At 44.2% G+C, this 17,575-nt stretch overlaps 1 protein-coding gene across 1 annotated transcript; it reads right to left on the bottom strand.

The window, feature by feature from the left end:
• Nucleotides 1-11,951: 11,951 nt before the first annotated feature.
• Nucleotides 11,952-17,166, bottom strand: LOC309959870 (transmembrane emp24 domain-containing protein 9-like; the record flags this gene model as incomplete). The annotated part of the gene is made up of 6 exons (XM_082836422.1): nt 11,952-12,101; nt 12,227-12,373; nt 12,942-13,067; nt 13,401-13,501; nt 13,896-14,149; nt 17,162-17,166. 6 exons carry the CDS (start codon nt 17,164-17,166, stop codon nt 11,952-11,954), a joined length of 783 nt encoding a protein of 260 aa, XP_082692548.1.
• Nucleotides 17,167-17,575: the final 409 nt, after the last annotated feature.

Here is a 17,575-nt window from a genome sequence, read left to right as displayed (position 1 = left end):
TAACATGTATCGGTACTTCATTATTATTCATTCACTATTGACTGATATTCCACATTTTGTTTATCCATTAATTGGTTGATGGATATTTGGGTTGTTTCCATTTTTTGGCTATTAGGAATAATGCTACTATGAACATTGAGGTACAAGTTTTTGTGTGAACATATCTTTTAAAGTAGCTAGAGGTAGAATTGCTGGTCATATGGTAACTCTATGTTACCTTTTTTTTTTTTTTGGCTGCGTCTTTGTTGCTGCACGTGGGCTTTCTCTAGTTGCGGTAAGTGGGGGCTACTCTTTGTTGTGGTGCACAGGCTTCTCATTGTGGTGGCTTCTCTTGTTTCGGAGCATAGGCTCTAGGTGTGCGGGCTTCAGTAGTTGCAGCATGTGGGCTCAGTAGTTGTGGTTCGCGGGTTCTAGAGCGCAGGCTCAGTAGTTGTGGCGCACGGGCTTAGTTGCTCCGCAGCATGTGGGATCTTCCCGGACCAGGGCTTGAACCTGTGTCCCCTGCATTGGCAGGCAGATTCTTAACCACTGCGCCACCAGGGAAGCCCTATGTTACCTTTTTAAGGAACTGCTAAACTGTTCTCCACAGCCTCTGTTCTGTTTACATTCCCACCAGCTATGTGTGAGGGTCCCAATTTCTCTACATCTTCATCAACACTTATTACTTAACATTTAAAAAATTATGTCCAGTGCTTCCCTGGTGGCGCAGTGGTTGGGAGTCCGCCTGCCGATGCAGGGGACGCGGGTTTGTGCCCCGGTCCAGGAAGATCCCACATGCCGCGGAGCGGCTAGGCCCGTGAGCCATGGCCACTGAGCCTGCGCGTCCGGAGCCTGTGCTCCGCAACGGGAGAGGCCACAGCAGTGAGAGGCCTGCGTACCGCAAAAAACAAAACAAACAAACAAACAAAAAATTATGTCCACTCTGGTGAGTGTCAAGTGGTATCTCATGTGGTTATGACTTGCATGTTCCTAATGCTAATAATGTTGATCATCTTTTCATGTGCTTATAGTCTATTATATATCTTTGGAGAAATTTCTACTTGAATCCTTTGCCCATTTTAATTTTTATTGGATTGTTTCTCCTTTTGTTGTGGAGTTGTAAGAATTCTTTATAAGTTCTATCCAGACTAGACTCTAGGCTTTCTGCTGTCTTGATGGTATCCTTTGATGTACAAAAGTTTGAAACCCCCCCATTTATCGAGATATATTGACAAATAACATTGTGTAACATTGTATAAGTTTAAGGTGTACAATGTGGTGATTTGATATACATATATTTTGTGAAATGATAACCATATTAAAGTTAGTTAACACATCCATCACCTCATATATCTACCATTTGTGTGTGTGTGTGTGTGTGTGTGTGTGTGTGTGTGTGTGTGCATGTTTGGTGAGAACATTTAAGGTCTATTCTCTTAGCAAATTTCAAGTATACAATACAGTATTGTAAACTATGGTCACCATGCTGTACATTAGGTCCCCAGAACTTCTTCTAATTGCAAATTTGTATCATTTGACCAACATGTCAAATCTCCCCATTCTCCCCACTCCAAAATCCCTGGCTACTCTCTGTTTCAATAAGTTCAGCTTTTTTAGATTCCACACATAAGTAAGATCATACAGTATTTCTTTCTCTGACTTACTTCACTTAGCATAACACCTCAAGGTTCATCCATATTGTCACAAATGACAGGATTCCCTTATTTTTTATGGCTAAATAATATTTGTGTGTGTGTGTGTGTGTCCATATCATCTTCTTTATTCATTCATCTCTAGACGGACACTTAGATTGTTTCCACATGTTTGCTATTGTGAATAATGCTACAGTGAACATGGGGGTGCAGATATCTTTTCCAGATAGTAATTTTATTTCCTTTAAATATGTATCCAGAAGTGGAATTGCTTGATCATATGGTAGTTCTATTTTTAATTTTTTGAGAAACTCCATACTGTTTTTCTTTTTTAAAAAAATTTATTTATTATTTATTTTTGGCTGCTTTGGGTCTTCGTTGCTGAGTGCAGGCTTTTTCTAGTTGTGGCGAGTGGGGGCTACTCTTTGTTGTGGTGCACAGGCTTCTCATTGCCGTGGCTTCTCTTCTTGCGGAGCATGGGCTCTAGGCACGCGGGCTTCAGTAGTTGTGGCTTGCGGGCTCTAGGGCGCAGGCTCAGTTGTTGTGGCGCACAGGCTTAGTTGCTCCGCGGCATGTGGGATCTTCCTGGACTAGGGCTCGAACCCATGTCTCCTGCATTGGCAGGCAGATTCTTAACCACTGCGCCACCAGGGAGGTCCCTCCATACTGTTTTAAATAGTGACTGTGCCAGTTTACATTCCCACCAACTATGCATAAGGATCCCTTTTCTCCACATCCTCTCCAACACTTGTTATCTCTTATCTTTTTAATTATAGTCATTCTAACAGGTATCAGATAATATCTCATCATGGTTTTGATTTGCATTTCCATGATAATTAGTGATGTTGAGCATCTTTTCATGTACCTGTTGGTTATTTGTATGTCTTTGGAAAAGTGTCTTTTCAGGTCCTCTGCCCATTTTAAAATCCAGTTTTTTCTGTTGAGCTGTTTGAGTTCCTTATATATTTTGGATATTAACTCCTTATCAGATAAGGAGTTACAAATACTTTCTCCCATTCCACAAGTTGCCTTTTCATTTTATTGATTGGTTCTTTTGCTGTGCAGGAGATTTTTAGTTTTATACACTCCCACTTATTCATTTTTGTTTATGTTGCATGTGCTTTAGGTGTCATATTTAAAAAACTTGTTGTTAAGACCAATGTCAAGAAGTTTTCCCCTATGTTTTCTTCTGGGAGTTTTACAGTTTCAGGTCTTATGTTTAAATCTTTAATCCATTTCAATTTAATTTTTGTGTGTGGTGTAAAACAGTGTTGCAATTTTATTCTTCTGCTTGTGATTGTCCCGTTTCTCTAACTATTTATTGAAAAGACTATCCTTTTCCCACTGAGTATTCTTGGCTCTCTTGTCAAATATTAGATGAATGTATATGTGAAGGTTTATTTCTGAGCTCTTGATTATGTTCCATTGGTGTATGTCAGTACTATACCATTTTGATTACAATAGCTTCATAGTATAGTTTAAAATCAGGAAGTGTGATGCCTCTAACTTTGTTCTTCTTTCTCAGGATTGCTTTAATTATTCAGGGTCTTGTGTGGTTCCATATGAATTTTAGGATTTTTTTTCCCATTTCTGTGAAGTCTTTGGAATTTTGATAGACATTGTATTGAATCTATAGATGGCTTTGGGTAGTATGGAAATTTTGTGGTTTTTTGTTTTTTTGTTTTTTTGTTTTTGCGGTATGCAGGCCTCTCACTGTTGTGGCCTCTTCCGTTGCAGAACACAGGCTCCGGACGCGCAGGCTCAGTGGCCATGGCTCACAGTCCTAGCCGCTCCGCGGCATGTGGGATTTTCCTGGACCAGGGCACAAACCCGTGTCCCCTGCATTGGCAGGCGGACTCTCAACCACTGTGCCACCAGGGAAGCCCCAGTATGGAAATTTTAACAAAATTAATTTTTCTGATTAATGAACGTGGGACATTTTTCCATTTATTTGTGTCTTCTTCAATTTCTTTCACCAAAGTGTTACAGTTTTCAGTGTATAGATATTTAACTTCTTGGTTAAATTTATTCCTAAATGTTTTATGTTATTGTGAATGGGATTGTTTTCTTTATTTCTTTTTATATATTTCATTGTTAGTGTATAGAAACACAACTGATTTCTATATGTGGACTTTGTATCCTGTAACTGCACTGAAATCATTGATTAGTTCTAACAGTTTGTGTGTGTGTGTGTTTGTGAAATCTTTAGCATTTTCTATATATTCGATCATATCACCTGCAAAGACAATTTTACTTCTTCCTTTTCAGTTTGGATGCCTTTTATTTCTTTTTCCTGCCTAATTGTTCTGGCTACGACTTCCAGTACTATGTGGAATAGGAGTAGTGAGGGGGGCACATTTGTCTTATTCCTGATCTTAGATGAAAAGCTTTCAGCCTTTGACCACTGAGTGTGATGTTGGCTATGGGCTTGTCCTATATGGCCTTTATTATGTTGAGATATGTTCCTTCTGTACCCAGCTTATTGTGAGTTTTTATCATGAAAGAATGTTGTATTTTGTCAAATTTTTTCTGCATCTATTGAGGTAATCATATGATTTTTTATCTTTCACTCTATTAATGTGGTGTATCATATTTATTGATTTGCATATGATGAACCAACCTTGCATCCTAGGGATAAATCCCACTTGAACTTGATGCATGATCCTTTTAATGAGCTGTTGAATTCAATTTTTTAATATTTTATTGGTAATTTTTGCATCTATATTCACCAGAGATATAGGCCTGTAGTTTTCTTGTAGTGTCCTTATCTGGTTTTGGTTTGAGTGTAATGCTGGCCTCATAAAATGAGTTTGGGAGTGCTCCCTCCTCTTCAAATTTTTGGAAGAGTTTGAGAAGGATTGGTGTCAATTCTTCCCTAAATGTATGGTAGAATTCACCAGGGAAACCATCTGGTCCTGAGATTTTCTTCATTGGAAGGTTTTTGATTACTGATTCAATCTCCTTAATTGTTATAAGTCTGTTCAGATTTTCTATTTTTCCATGATTCAATCTTGGTAGGTTGTATGCTTCTAGGTGTTTATCCATTTCTTCTAGGTTGTCCAATTTTTTGGCATATAATTGTTCATAGTAGTCTCTTTGATCCTCTGTATTTCTGTGGTATCAGTTGTAATGTCTCCTCTTTCATTACTGATTTCATTTATTTTTATCTTCTCTTTTTTTCTTGGTCTAGCTAAAGTTTGTTAATTTTGTTCATCTTTTAAAAACCAGTTCTTAGTTTTGTTGATCTTTTTTATTGTTGTTATGGTCTCTATTTCATTTAATTCTGCTCTGATCTCTGTTATTTCTAACTTCTGCTAACTTTAGGCTTAGTTTTTTCTTTTTCTAGATCCTTGAGGTGTAAAGTTAGGTGGTTTATTTGAGATTTTTCTTTTTTTTAATATAGGTGTTTATCACTATAGACATTCCTCTTAGAACTGCTTTTGCTGCATCCCCAAAGTTTCTGTATATTGTTTTTCCATTTTTGCTTATTTCAAAAAATTTTTAACCTTCCCTCTTGATTTCTTCTTTGATCCATTGGTTGTTCATGAGTGTGTTGTTTCCTTTTTACATACTTGTGAATATTCCAGTTTTCCTCCTGTTATTGATTTCTAGTTTCATGCCATTGTAGTACAAAAAGATACTTGGTATAATTTCACTCTTTTTAAAATCGCTAAGACTTGTTTTGTGACCTATACTGATCTATCTTGAAGAAGGTTCTGTGTTCACTTGAGAAGAATGTGTATTCTGTTCTGTTGGATGGAATGTTCTGTATATGTCTGTTAGGTTCATATGATCTAAAGTGTAGTTCAAGTCCAATGTCTCCTTATTGATTTTGTCTGGATGATCTATCCATTGTTGAAAGTGGGGTATTGAAGCCCCCTATTATTATTGTATTGTTGTCTATCTCTCCCTTCAGATCTGTTAGTGTTTGCTTAATATATTTAGGTGCTTCAGTGATGGATGCATATATATTTACAATTGTTATATGTTCTTGATGAACTGACCCCTTTATCACTGTATAATGACCTTCTTCGTCTTTTGTACAGTTTTTGGTTTAAAGTGTATTTTGTCTGATATAAGTACAGCTACTTCTGCTCTCTTTTCATTTTCACTCGCATGGAGTATCTTTTTCCATTCCTTGACTTTGAGCCTATGTGTGTCCTTAAAGCTGACATAAGTCTCCTGTAGGAGGCTTGTATTAGAGCAGGGGTCCCCAACCCCTGGGCCATGGACTGGTACCAGTCCATGGCCTGTTAGGAACCAGGCTGCACAGCAAGAGGTGAGGGGCAGGCGAGCGAACGAAGCTTCATCTGCCACTCATCATCACTCCCCTTGCTCACATTACCACCTGAACCATTGCTCGCAATACTGCCTAAACCATTCTCCCACACCAAACCCCTCCATCCATGGAAAAATTGTCTTCCATGAAATCAGTCCCTGGCACCAAAAAGGTTGGGGACCACTGTATTAGAGTCTTGTTTTTTTAATCCATCCAGCCACTCTATGCCTTCTGATTGGAGAACTTAATCCATTTACACTTAGAGTAATTATTGATAGGTAAGGACATACTAATGCCAGCTCATTGTTTGCTAGATGTTTTGTTGTTCCTTTATTCCTCTCTTGCTGCCTTCCTTTGTGAATTAAATTTCTGTGCTGGTATGCTTTGATTCCCTTCTGCTTATCTTTCATATATCTACTATAGGTTTTGCTTTGTGGTTACCGTTAGCCTTACATAAAACATCTTATCGATATTACAGTCTGTTTTATGCTGATAACAACTTAAATCACGTACAACAAGTTTACTCTTTTTTCTCCCTTCCTTTTATGTTTTTGATGTCATAATTTACCTGTTTTTATGTTGTGTACTTATTAACAACTTATTATAGCTACAGTTATTTTAATACTTTTGTCCTTTAACCTGTATAGTAAAGTGGTTAATATACCACCATATTACAGTATTAGAGTATTCTGAGTTTGACTATATACTTACCTTTATCAGTATGTTGTGTATTTTCATGTTGCTAATTAGCGTCCTTTCATTTTAGCTTGAAGAACTCCTTTCAGCATTTCTTTCAAGACAGGTCTAGTGGTGATAAACTCCCTCAGATAAACTCCCTCGGCTTTGTTTGTCTGGGAAAGTCTTTACCTCTCCTTCATCTCGGAAGGACAACTTTGCCATATAGAGTATTCTCACTTGGCAGTTTCATCCTTTCAGCACTTTGAAAATAACATCCCCCTCTCTCCTGACCTGTTAGGTTTCTACTGAGAAATCCTCTGATAGTCTTATGAGGGTTCCTTTGTAAGTTACAAGTTTCTTTTTTCATGCTCTTTATAAGATTTTCTCTTTGTCTTTGTCTTTTGACAATTTTACTACAATACGTCCTGGAGAAGATCTCTTTAAATTGTTTGGTGACCATATGAGCTTCATGAACTTGGATAGCCAAATCTCTTCCCAGATTTGGCAAGTTCTCAGCCATTATTTCTCTAAGTAAGTTTTCTGCTTCCCGCCCCCCTTTTCATTCTGAGATTCCAATAATTTGCAGATTGTTTCTTTTGATATTATCCCCCACGGATCACATAGGCTTTCTTCACTCTTTTTCATTAGTTTTTCTTTGTTCTCCCTGACTGGATAATTTCAAAGGTCCTGTCTTCTAATTCCAGATTCCTTCTTCTGCTTGATCCATTCTGATGTTGATGCTCTCTATTGCACTTTTCGTTCACTCATTGTACTCTTCAGCTCCAGAATTTTGATTTGGTTCTTTTATATGATTTCTCTTTGTTAACGTTCTCATTTTATTTGTGTATCATTTTCCTGATTTTGTTCAATTGTCTTTCTATGTTTTCTTGCAGCTCATTGAGCTTCCTTAAAACAACTATTTTGGGGCTTCCCTGGTGGCGCAGTGGTTGAGGGTCTGCCTGCCGATGCAGGGGACGCGGGTTCGTGTCCCGGTCCGGGAAGATCCCACATGCCGTGGAGCGTCTGGGCTGGTGAGCCATGGCCGCTGAGCCTGCGTGTCCGGAGCCTGTGCTCCGCAACGGGAGAGGCCACAACAGTGAGAGGCCCGCATACTGCAAAACAAACAAACAAACAAAAAACCCAACTCTTTTGACTTTTTATCAGGAAAACTATAGATCTTCATGTCTTTGGTATTGGTTACCAGAAGATTATTGTGATCCTTTGGTGGTGTGATAGTTCCTTGATTTTTCATGTTCCTTGAAGTCTTGTGATGCTGTCTTCACATTTGAAGTAGCAGTTACCTCCTCCAGTCTTTACTTATTGACTTTGGGAGAGAAATACCTTCTGTCAGCCCTGCTAGGGATTCTGAGGTTTCTGGATATGCCTACTCTACATTCCTTGTTGCCTCTTGTGACAGAATTCTTAAGCTTATATGCCTTCTCTCCATCCTGCAATGCACCAGGCCAGAGGCTGACAGACTCCCTTTTGCTTTTCCAAGGATAGAGCTAAAGCTCGAGTTTATGGTCTCTTCCTGGCCAGCAGATTTAGGCAACCTTTCTACACATGTTCACTACTGTCTGCCAGAGCTTGCTCTCACCACCATCAGGAGTGCATTCAGGGAGATAAGCCACAGGGAGGTGTGTAGATGAGGCACATGGAGCATCGGCAGTGCCTGTGGGCCATTTGGAAGGATTCAAAGGAAAGTGTCCCCAGCAGCTCATGACAGTTAGTAGGACCCATGTCCCTTTAATGTCCTCTGAGGGTCCTATGTGCTCTCACCCAGCCTCTTCCCACCCCCATGTCATGTAGCTCACAACTCAGTACTCTGGATGGAGCAAGAGAGAAATGACCTCTTTGACAGGATCTCACACTGCTGGAGAAGCTGGGTGCTCACTCACACACTCTCACTTTACCCTGAAGGAGAAATCACTGACCAAGAAAATGATTTCTTAGCATTGAGCTGTGCCAGTTTGGGGGACAGGTAATGCAGGTAAAGTCAAACTGTTCCTCTTACCCTCTCCAATGTGTCCAAATGTGTATTTTTCTGCTCCAACTATGTGCTGGAATTTCTCTTGTGGAAACCTGGATTTCCACAAAGGCTCTCTTATTCATAAGTGATTGTCTAAGACAGTGTTCTCCAGGGAGAGAGGCCCACTCCTTCCTCATAATCTTTATCGTGCCTCCTGGATATGCACAACTGTCATTTTCTCACATTTATGTCAAGTCGAGTGTTGCAAAACAGCTCCAAGCTCTTTCATCCAACAAGTTTGCCTACCCAATATATCCCAAAATTTAAACTACAGAAACTATGGCACTGTTACTGTTGTCAAATAATTTGAAAAAAAATAACACACAAAAAGGACAAACAATATACTTGCAGGTCACCAGTCTTCAGCCTCTGATAACAGCCTACTTCTAGTTGTCCAACTTGCAGTAGGTATATTCACTTCCATCCGTTGTTTGATCTAACTTTCCTCCTGTCTTCATGTTACTCATGCTACACTTATTTTCCTGATTCCTTTCTTTTTCAAAGTCTCTGTCTTACAGTGTTATATATTCATGGGTATTGGATTATATTTTGAATTATATTGAAATCTTTTGTACATTTGCATCTCTACAGGCTCCATTTCCCCAAAATGGAATTCATTCCCTATTCTTCATATTTAAACCATTTCATCTTTCAATGTTCTACTCATGTACTCTCTCTTTTATAAAGACCTCCTTGGCATCCCTTTTCCCATTCATCAATCCATCCATCCATCCACCCAGGTCTCACCCCATTCCGAATTCTGAGAGCTCTGAGTACCCCATTTGTTAGATCACTTGGGACCTTATCAGGTGTACACTTCTTGCTCTTTGTCGTGGGTTGAATGATGGCTCCACAGAAGACATGCCTATGCCCTAACCCCTGGACCCTGTGAATATGAACTTATATGGAAAAAAAAGGTCTTTGTTGATATAATTAATTTAAGGACCTTGAGATGAGGTCATCCTGGATTACCTGGTTAGCTCCTAAATCCAAATGACAAGTGTCATATGACACAGAAGAGGGGACACAAGAGGAGGAAATGGAGGCAGAGATTGGAGTGTTGTAGACAAAAGCCAAGTAATACCTGGAGCCACCAGTAGCTGGAAGAAGATGAAGGATTCTCTTCAAGAGCCTTTGGAAGGAGTGCAGCCCTGCTGACACCTTGATTTTGTACTTCTGGCCTCCAGAACTGTGAGAGAATAAACTTCAGTTGTTTTAATTTACCATGTTTTATGGTAATTTGTTATGGTAGCCACAAGAAACTAGAAATTCAAATGGCCAGTTCTTTAAAATCAGAGGCAGTGTGTTTTACCTCTTTGTATGAGGTCTTTCCCCTACCTGGAGAAAAGTAGCCAGAACAGAGAAAAGAACACCAAGAACTGAGTTGAATTGACCAGGTTTCAGCATGGCCCATCCATTATTAGCTGGCTCTCTTTTCTAAATTAGGGACATATGCCATTTCCTCTACAGAGTGACTGTGAAGGTTTCATGTGGAAATGGATGGGGAACTCTCTTCTACTGTGTGTGTGCAGCTCTCCCATATACTCACTGTTGCTCTTTTGTGACTTGTTTCCCTATTGAAGTGTCAGGATAAGGTCTCACCTCTGTGGGTAGAGGACAGGGTTCCTCTGAAAAGGATGGTCATTCTGGGGTTAATCACTGGGGAAGAGGCAAGTCCTAGACGTGAAATCATAAATTAGAAAGTAGGCTGCAGGCAGCCTCTCTGGAGTTGGGATTTTGCTATAGTGGCCTTCTTTCAGCTTCCCCAAATAGCCATGTGCTTTTTCGTTTTAGGGCTTCTGTATGTGCTATTCCCTCTAGCCAGAACATTCTTCCCCCAGCTAACTCCTATCCTCTGTCTCAGTTCTAAAAAGCAGCCTTCCATTACTACCTAGATTAGGCCAGGACTCCTGACATATTGCCCTTAGCCCATGCCCTTCTCCTCAGAAGTATACATCACCCTACGTCTTGTTCAACATTCTGCCTCATTTGGTGTCATACCACAGGTTCCATGGGCAAGAATGTGCCCACCTGGGTCTTGTGCTTCTCCTGCAGCAGAGAGCAGAGCACCCTCCCCACCCCCACCCCCAGCTTCAGATAAGGGAAGTGACCCTAAGGTCACATTCTCTGGTTAGAGGTTACTCTCCAGTGGTCCCCGCCCCCAGCCTTCAGTTAAGTCTCACTTATACTTTCTGAGGCTAATTGTGGCCAGACACACCAGTGAGCAGCACCCCTGAGGCTTGCAGTCATCCCTCAGGAGTATCCTAGGGGAGGGTGCATCTATCTCAGGGGCCAGGGCTTTCACAGCTGCTCCACCCTATGGGGAGTCTCCCTCATTGATATTCCTGACATTGACGATTTGGACTTGATTTTATTGAGGGTGCCAACCAGTGAATTTCCTTATAACAGAAAATGTCAAATTCATGTAAGAGATGGCTATAATCCAACAGGGCAACCAACATAGGGCTTGGTAAAATGTGGACTAGATCAGGCAGAAGCAATGGGGGGTATCTACCCCTGTGTGCACTTTTGAAGGTTGAGTTACAGGAGATGCTGAATGTAATGGAAACATTGACTTGGAATCTTTAGGCATCTCCTGAAAGGATTAGCCAATGGCATCATAAAAAGAGAAAGAGGTCAACTGAAAAATAGCAGGACGACAGAGGTGCCCATCAGACTCCTTGAAGAACCCAGCAGTCCAGGTGATTGGAATAGGATAGCACATGAGCCTGACCAGAGCCCAGAGAGAGAGAAGGCGGGTTGGGCACAGGATCACCACCAGCATTCAGGTTACCCAAAAGATGGGCCCAAATTGGACTTTTCTGGAAAAGGTTCCACATGTTGCTTCTGGGGTAAAAGTATTCTTCACCTCATCCATTTTGAGATCAGTCCCCCACTAATGCATGCAGGGCCTCAAATATTAACATCTGATTGGACACATATAATGAATTGCAGAGTAGGAGGCAATAAATATTTAGGTCAGAAAATTTGACAGTTATAATTTATATTCACTCTTAGTTCACCCATCCTGTTTAATGTGGGGGTTGGGGTAACACTCACCCCGCTCCTGCTCAGTCTCACAGAGCAGCAAAGGAGCCTACAGCTCCTCCCACCCATATGTCTCCAGCTTGAAACCCATCCTCTCCCAAGTCCTGGCTCAGAAACCAGTTTAAAGAGGTCCTCTGTCCCCCACCCCACACACACCAGTAACAAGGAAGCCCCTCAGGGTTGGGAGGGGTGGGAGAAGCCAGGAGACAGACCAGGCCAGGCCACTTCCCATTATTCAGCAGAAGGGGAATGAGTGGGGGCTAAGCCTCTGGTCTCTGGGGCTCATCTACACCAACTTCTTGGCTTTAAAGAAGCTCTTGAGGTGCTGCATCTGCCAGATGCCAGTGGCCACAAGGATGAAGGTCTGCAGAATGAACCACCACAGCACCCGTTGGTTGGTGCTCTCGCTGGTCTGCCGGAAGCGCTCCTCTCGCCACTGTGGGAGGGGAGAACAGGAAGGTATGGCTAGAACTGAATTGACCCCCAGGGGAAGAGCTGAAAGAGCCACTCCCTGGGAGGTTACACATCCACTGTCCCAACTGGCCCAGCCCAGCCCCTCACCCTCTGGTACTCCTGCTCCTTCTGGATCTTCTCCACTTGCTCCACCAGCTGCTGTATGCGCAGATGCAGCAGGGTCAGCTTGTCATTGGCTGCAAGTTCCGTATAATCATTGGTGTGTTCACCCAACTGCATGTCCAAGTGAATGGCCTGGGGAGCAGAGGAGCCAAGGGTGGGGGTCAGGGAGCTCAGCTCCACACACCTGCCAGAAACCCAGCTTCCACACACCAGTCTGGGCCTGACTGAACTGAGCAGTTCAGTGCCTCACACTCATTGATGTGAGGACTAGCTCTGCTCCAGGTGCCAAAACACCAGATCAAGGCCCTGCTTGCATGGAGTTCCATGTCCAAAAGACAGAAGGGACAGAACAAAATGTGCAGAACAAAATGTGTATGACTCAGTGTTTGAGACAAGCAGCTCCTAGGAGTTCCATGTCAGTGGGAGGTGGTAATGAAGAGCCTGGGAGCGTTCAGCTGCTGGACAGCTCTGAATTTTACATTATGAAGCTTGGTCTTTATTCTAGGGATGGCAGGGAGCCGAGCGATGATTTTAAGTCAGAGTGACTCCTTCCTGGGTCCCCTCTCATTCTTCAGGACCTGTCCTCTGTATGCTTACTTCATGGAAAGCCCAGCCCTCCTCAAGAGGCACCGCCTACTGAACCCTTTTCACCCAAGGGACTGAGATGTTAAGGGTTGGTGACTTTCCCCTCCATACTCACCAGCTTGCCATCATAGAAGAGGGCGAACCGGATGGACTCGAGGTGAAGGCATATCTGGTGCTCTCCGGGAGACTGAGAAGTGAAGGTAAAGCTGCCCCGAGGGCCATACTGACGAGCCAGCAGATTCTAGAGGAAACAGCCTCTGTGAGCACAGAGAAGCTGACCAGAAACCTGCTTTTAGGAGAGGAACTCTGGGGGTATCCCAGGTTCTGATCCCCACAGGCCAGACCAGTAGGGAGGGTGTGAGGAAAATGGCATCAGTTTGGGCTTGAAAATCTCAGATCCCAGCACTGCTAGTACACAATACTCTACAGACTGCAAAGAGCATGGCCTTTCTTGAGCCCTCTTGCCTGTGAGGAGATGAGCCCTCCTCTGAGAAATGGAGGACTAGGGAGGACTAGACAATGACGCTGGAGACGTGGGGGTGGGAGGGCTGCAGGGAGTCAAGGCCTACCTCACCTTGTTCTCGGGGTCCTTCACAAACACGAACAAATTGATCCACTGCGGGGAGGGCTGGTACTTTTCCATAGCAGGGTCGTATAGCTCGGTCTTGTAGTTACCTAATGGGGAGGCAGCCTGAATGCATCCCCATCCACACTCACGACCAAGAGCCCGCCCAGGACCTCCAGGAGTCACGGGGGACGGGGGGAGGAACAGGAAGATCCGGGTGTCTGATTGCGGGGCTTGACCACAACCCTCTGCCTCTCTCCTTCCATCTCCTGCCCCGCTTTTCTGCTGTCATCCGGGTCTGGATCAGACTTGCCTCCTCGGCGCCCCCCAACTCCGGCACAGGCAACGGAGAGCATGCTTTGCCCACACTGCTGTCCACCCATTTCCCACCCGTGCCTACCCCCGGCAGCAGAGGGGAGGTATGGGCCTGAGCTGATCCCGCGGGGCCTCATCCCCATTCCCTCTCAGGACTCTGGGTGCGGGGAGGGCATGGCTCGGGCGCACCTATGACCACTGTGCCATCGGGGATCTCCTGGATGAAGCACTTCTCCTCCAGCTCGCTGACCTCGAGGTAGAACGCGTCTCCGCCGCCTGTGAGCGCCAGCAGCTGCCCCAGCAGCAGCGGCAGGGCCAGTTCGGCTGCCCTCGCTCGGCCCCATCCCCGCCCGGGGCCGGCCCCGGCCCCAGCGCCTTGCGTCCCGCAGGCCCCTGCCACCTTCCCAGCCGAGCCCGAGGGTGTCTTTGCTGGGCCTGCGAGACTGCAACTCGGGCACGGACTACAAATCCCAGGAGTCCCCGCGCGGACTCGCGTTGCGGAGGGGCCACGCGAGCTTCCACCCCACTAGCGAGGCGCTGCCCAGCGGTTTCCTTGCCCCGCCTCGCTTAATGCGCGCAGAAACCCAAGGAGGCGGTTGCTCTTAGCCCCATCTTGCTGATGTGGTAACAGCCTCAGAGAGAAGAAGGAAGGGACTAGCCCTCTGAAACTTGCAGGAGCGGCTGCCTGAGATGGGTGTTGAGAGTGTGGGCATGTCCAGGCATGACCTGGACCTGAACCTCGAGGAGGTTAGAAGTGATGGTGAGACAGAATGAGAACTGCAGAGAAGCCCTGTGGGGTTCAGAGGCTGACGTAGTAGTTCAGGAAAGGAACGGAGAAATGTCCCTTTTATGGAAGGGGTAAGTTTGACTCAAGCTCTGAAGGATGGTTAAAATCTCCCTGAGCAGTGACGGAGCAAGACCAAATTAGGTAGACCTAGAATTGCCTAACAGCAGTAGGCCAGTTAAGGGACTAGGGGAAGAAAGTTTATGGGCACATGGAGGGAGGAGGTAAGTTGGGCCGAATCACTGAGGGGGCAGGAGCTGCCAGGCCAACTTGCACAGGTGGGACTCTTCATCCTGTGGGACCAAAAGAAAAGACTGTGAGTGAGCCTGGAGGGTGAAAGAAGTCGGCAGGAATGCAACTGGAAAAGGAAAGGGAATACACAACAGAAAGGTGTGGGAGGGTGGGGCCAACATGACAAGACAGGGACCCAGGAATAGCAAATCTCAGGAATTCCGGAGCTCATGGTGCTCTGAGTAGGGCAGTGTATACTCAAACGTCAATATAAAGCAGTAGCCCTTCCCAGGTGGTGGGATGAAGTCCTCCACCATCTAGAGCCTGATGATAATAGATGCTCATTGGTTTATTCAGTAATATAAAATGATGATGAAAATAATAATACTTTTTATTCTTCTGTGCCAGCCACTGTTCTAAGCACTTTTAAATGTATTAACTAAATTAATATTTTAAAAACTCTATAAGGTAGACTCTAATAGGATTCCAGTTTAACAGTTGGGGAAGCAGTGGCAAAGAGAGGTTGAGTAATAACTTGCCCAAGGTCATCCAGTGATAAGCGGCAGGCATTTGCTCACACAAACTCTGGGCATGACTTTAAGATACATGTTGAACATGAATATGAGTAAAACCTGTCTCCTGTCCTCTAAGAGCCCACTGAAAAGCAAAGGAGCAATGTCAATACAGTGTTTTAAGATTAATAATATGTTTTAGCTACCAGAAATTGTCCCCTCACTTTATCAGTGTGGTCCATTGATAATTCTAGGGGAACGTTTTTATTCCTTCACTGGGAATGATCTTTAAACGAAAATGATAGATGCAGGTGTTAACAAAGGCAGACACTTTAGAAAGGTCAATTAAGACAACAGCTGAAAAGCATCTGTTGGATTTGGGAACTAGCTGTTCATCAAGGGCATTCACCAGGAGCTGGGAGCAGGGGTGATGACTCAGGGTTTGGGAGGCAGGATGAGGTGCTGTCCACGGTCCTGAATCGTGATTGCCTGTACCACCGCCTGCAATAAGGGACTGGTTTTGTTGTTGTTTTGCGGTACGCGGGCCTCTCACTGTTGTGGCCTCTCCCGTTGCGGGGCACAGGCTCCGGACGCACAGGCTCAGCAGCCATGGCTCACGGGCCCAGCCGCTCCGCGGCATGTGGGATCTTCCTGGACCGGGGCACGAACCCGCGTCCCCTGCATCGGCAGGCGGACTCTCAACCACTGCGCCACCAGGGAAGCCCTTGTTGTTGTTTTATATATAAATTTTCCAATTCCTCATGAACTAATACTTTTGTAAAAAAGAATAAAATATGAAACTGATTATGGGCTTGAATGTCACATCAATGTTAAATTTCTATAAAAGTTTCTAAGCGCTCAATTTCTGTGCTTATCTCATTGCAGACCTATAACAAACACTCATGGACCAGCACCGGCCCACAGTGAGTAGCACTGTTTCATAGCCAGTGATCAGACTGCCCACAGAAATCCCCTAAAGGGACAAAAGTGGAAAATTATTAGGGCCTGCAGTGACATGCATGTAAGGAGATAGTGCAGCAGTGACTTTACAGCAAGATTTCAAAGCCAAGAACCCAGATGTTGGGAAGGATGAGATGGTTCCCAAGTAGAAAAAGTACTGTGTTGATGATAAAATCTGATTCTGAGTGATCACAGGGCTGAGAATATAAGAGCAGAGAGCCCATCATTCTGGGATTCTCCCACTTGACAGTGATCTCATTCCACACTGTCTGCCAAGACCACTGAACCTGGGTGCCATTTGTGAGATTTAAAGAAGACATTGGGGAACTGCATCTACTTGCCCTATCTGAGGTTCCTCTAAGATCGAAGACTCTGTCAGGCCTCTACTACATGCTGTTCCCTTTCTAAGGGATGTCCTGAGCCCCCATTGCTGCCCTCTTTTCCACTTGCCTAATTCCTATTCACCCTCTCAAGACTCAAGTGCAGCATCCCTCTTTTAGGTGTTTCCTGCCCTGGGCTCCTTGGGACCTTGTGTTAACCATGTTGAATTATAATTGTCCATTCACATGCAAGTCTGTTGGGGCTGATAGCTGGAAGAGATTAAGACAGGTTTCTGCCACATATATTTATCTCTGTGCTCCCCAAAGCCTAGCGAAAATCTAGGAACAGTATGATTGTGCAGTGGATGTTTGGTTAGAGAAAGGGAAGAGAGAGGAAGGAGAAAAAGTAGAGGGGAGTATGGAAGGAAAGGGGGGGACAGAGAGAGGAAAAAGAAAGAGAAGTTGGAAGAAAAAAGAGAGAGAAAGAAGAAAGCAAGGATGAAGGAGTTTGGAGAGAAAGAAGGAAGAAGAGTAATGATGAGTCATAAGCCAAAATCTCCATACCTTGTGCCTGGCCTTTCTTATGATGTCCCCTCCTCATTATTCCCATTAGACATCTCGAACTAGGGATGGTGGGGGTGGAGATACCTCATGGTTAGAATGTTCTTGCACATAAAATCAGAGCTTCCATGTGCAATTCTGCTCTGGTGCTGGGTGGATTCTGTTGGTGTGCTGGTGACCTCCACATCATCCCCAGGACACCACCATGCCAGTGTTCCTTCCACTGGTCCACTGGTCTCTGCATTCTTCTTCCTCCCTGGCATGTAGAAAAATATTCCTTGTGACCATCTCCACAAAGGAATTTCCTATGAAAGTTCTTTTCCCTGTGCTTTCTTTCCCAGAACACCTAGGCACTGAAGGGTGTGTATGTGCTGAATCCAGGGATATCAAGAACAGTATCACGCTGGACCTGGAACCAACCACTGTTCCTGCTTCATGCACCACCCCCACCCCCCACCCCCCACACAGGCTCACACTTATCCCTCTGACAGAATTCTTCCA

Source organism: Leucopleurus acutus, assembly GCF_964270905.1.
Source record: "Leucopleurus acutus genome assembly, chromosome: 3".
NCBI lineage: Eukaryota > Metazoa > Chordata > Mammalia > Artiodactyla > Delphinidae > Leucopleurus > Leucopleurus acutus.
Note: the sequence above shows the minus strand (reverse complement) of the source record. Positions and strands in the feature narration are given on the sequence as shown.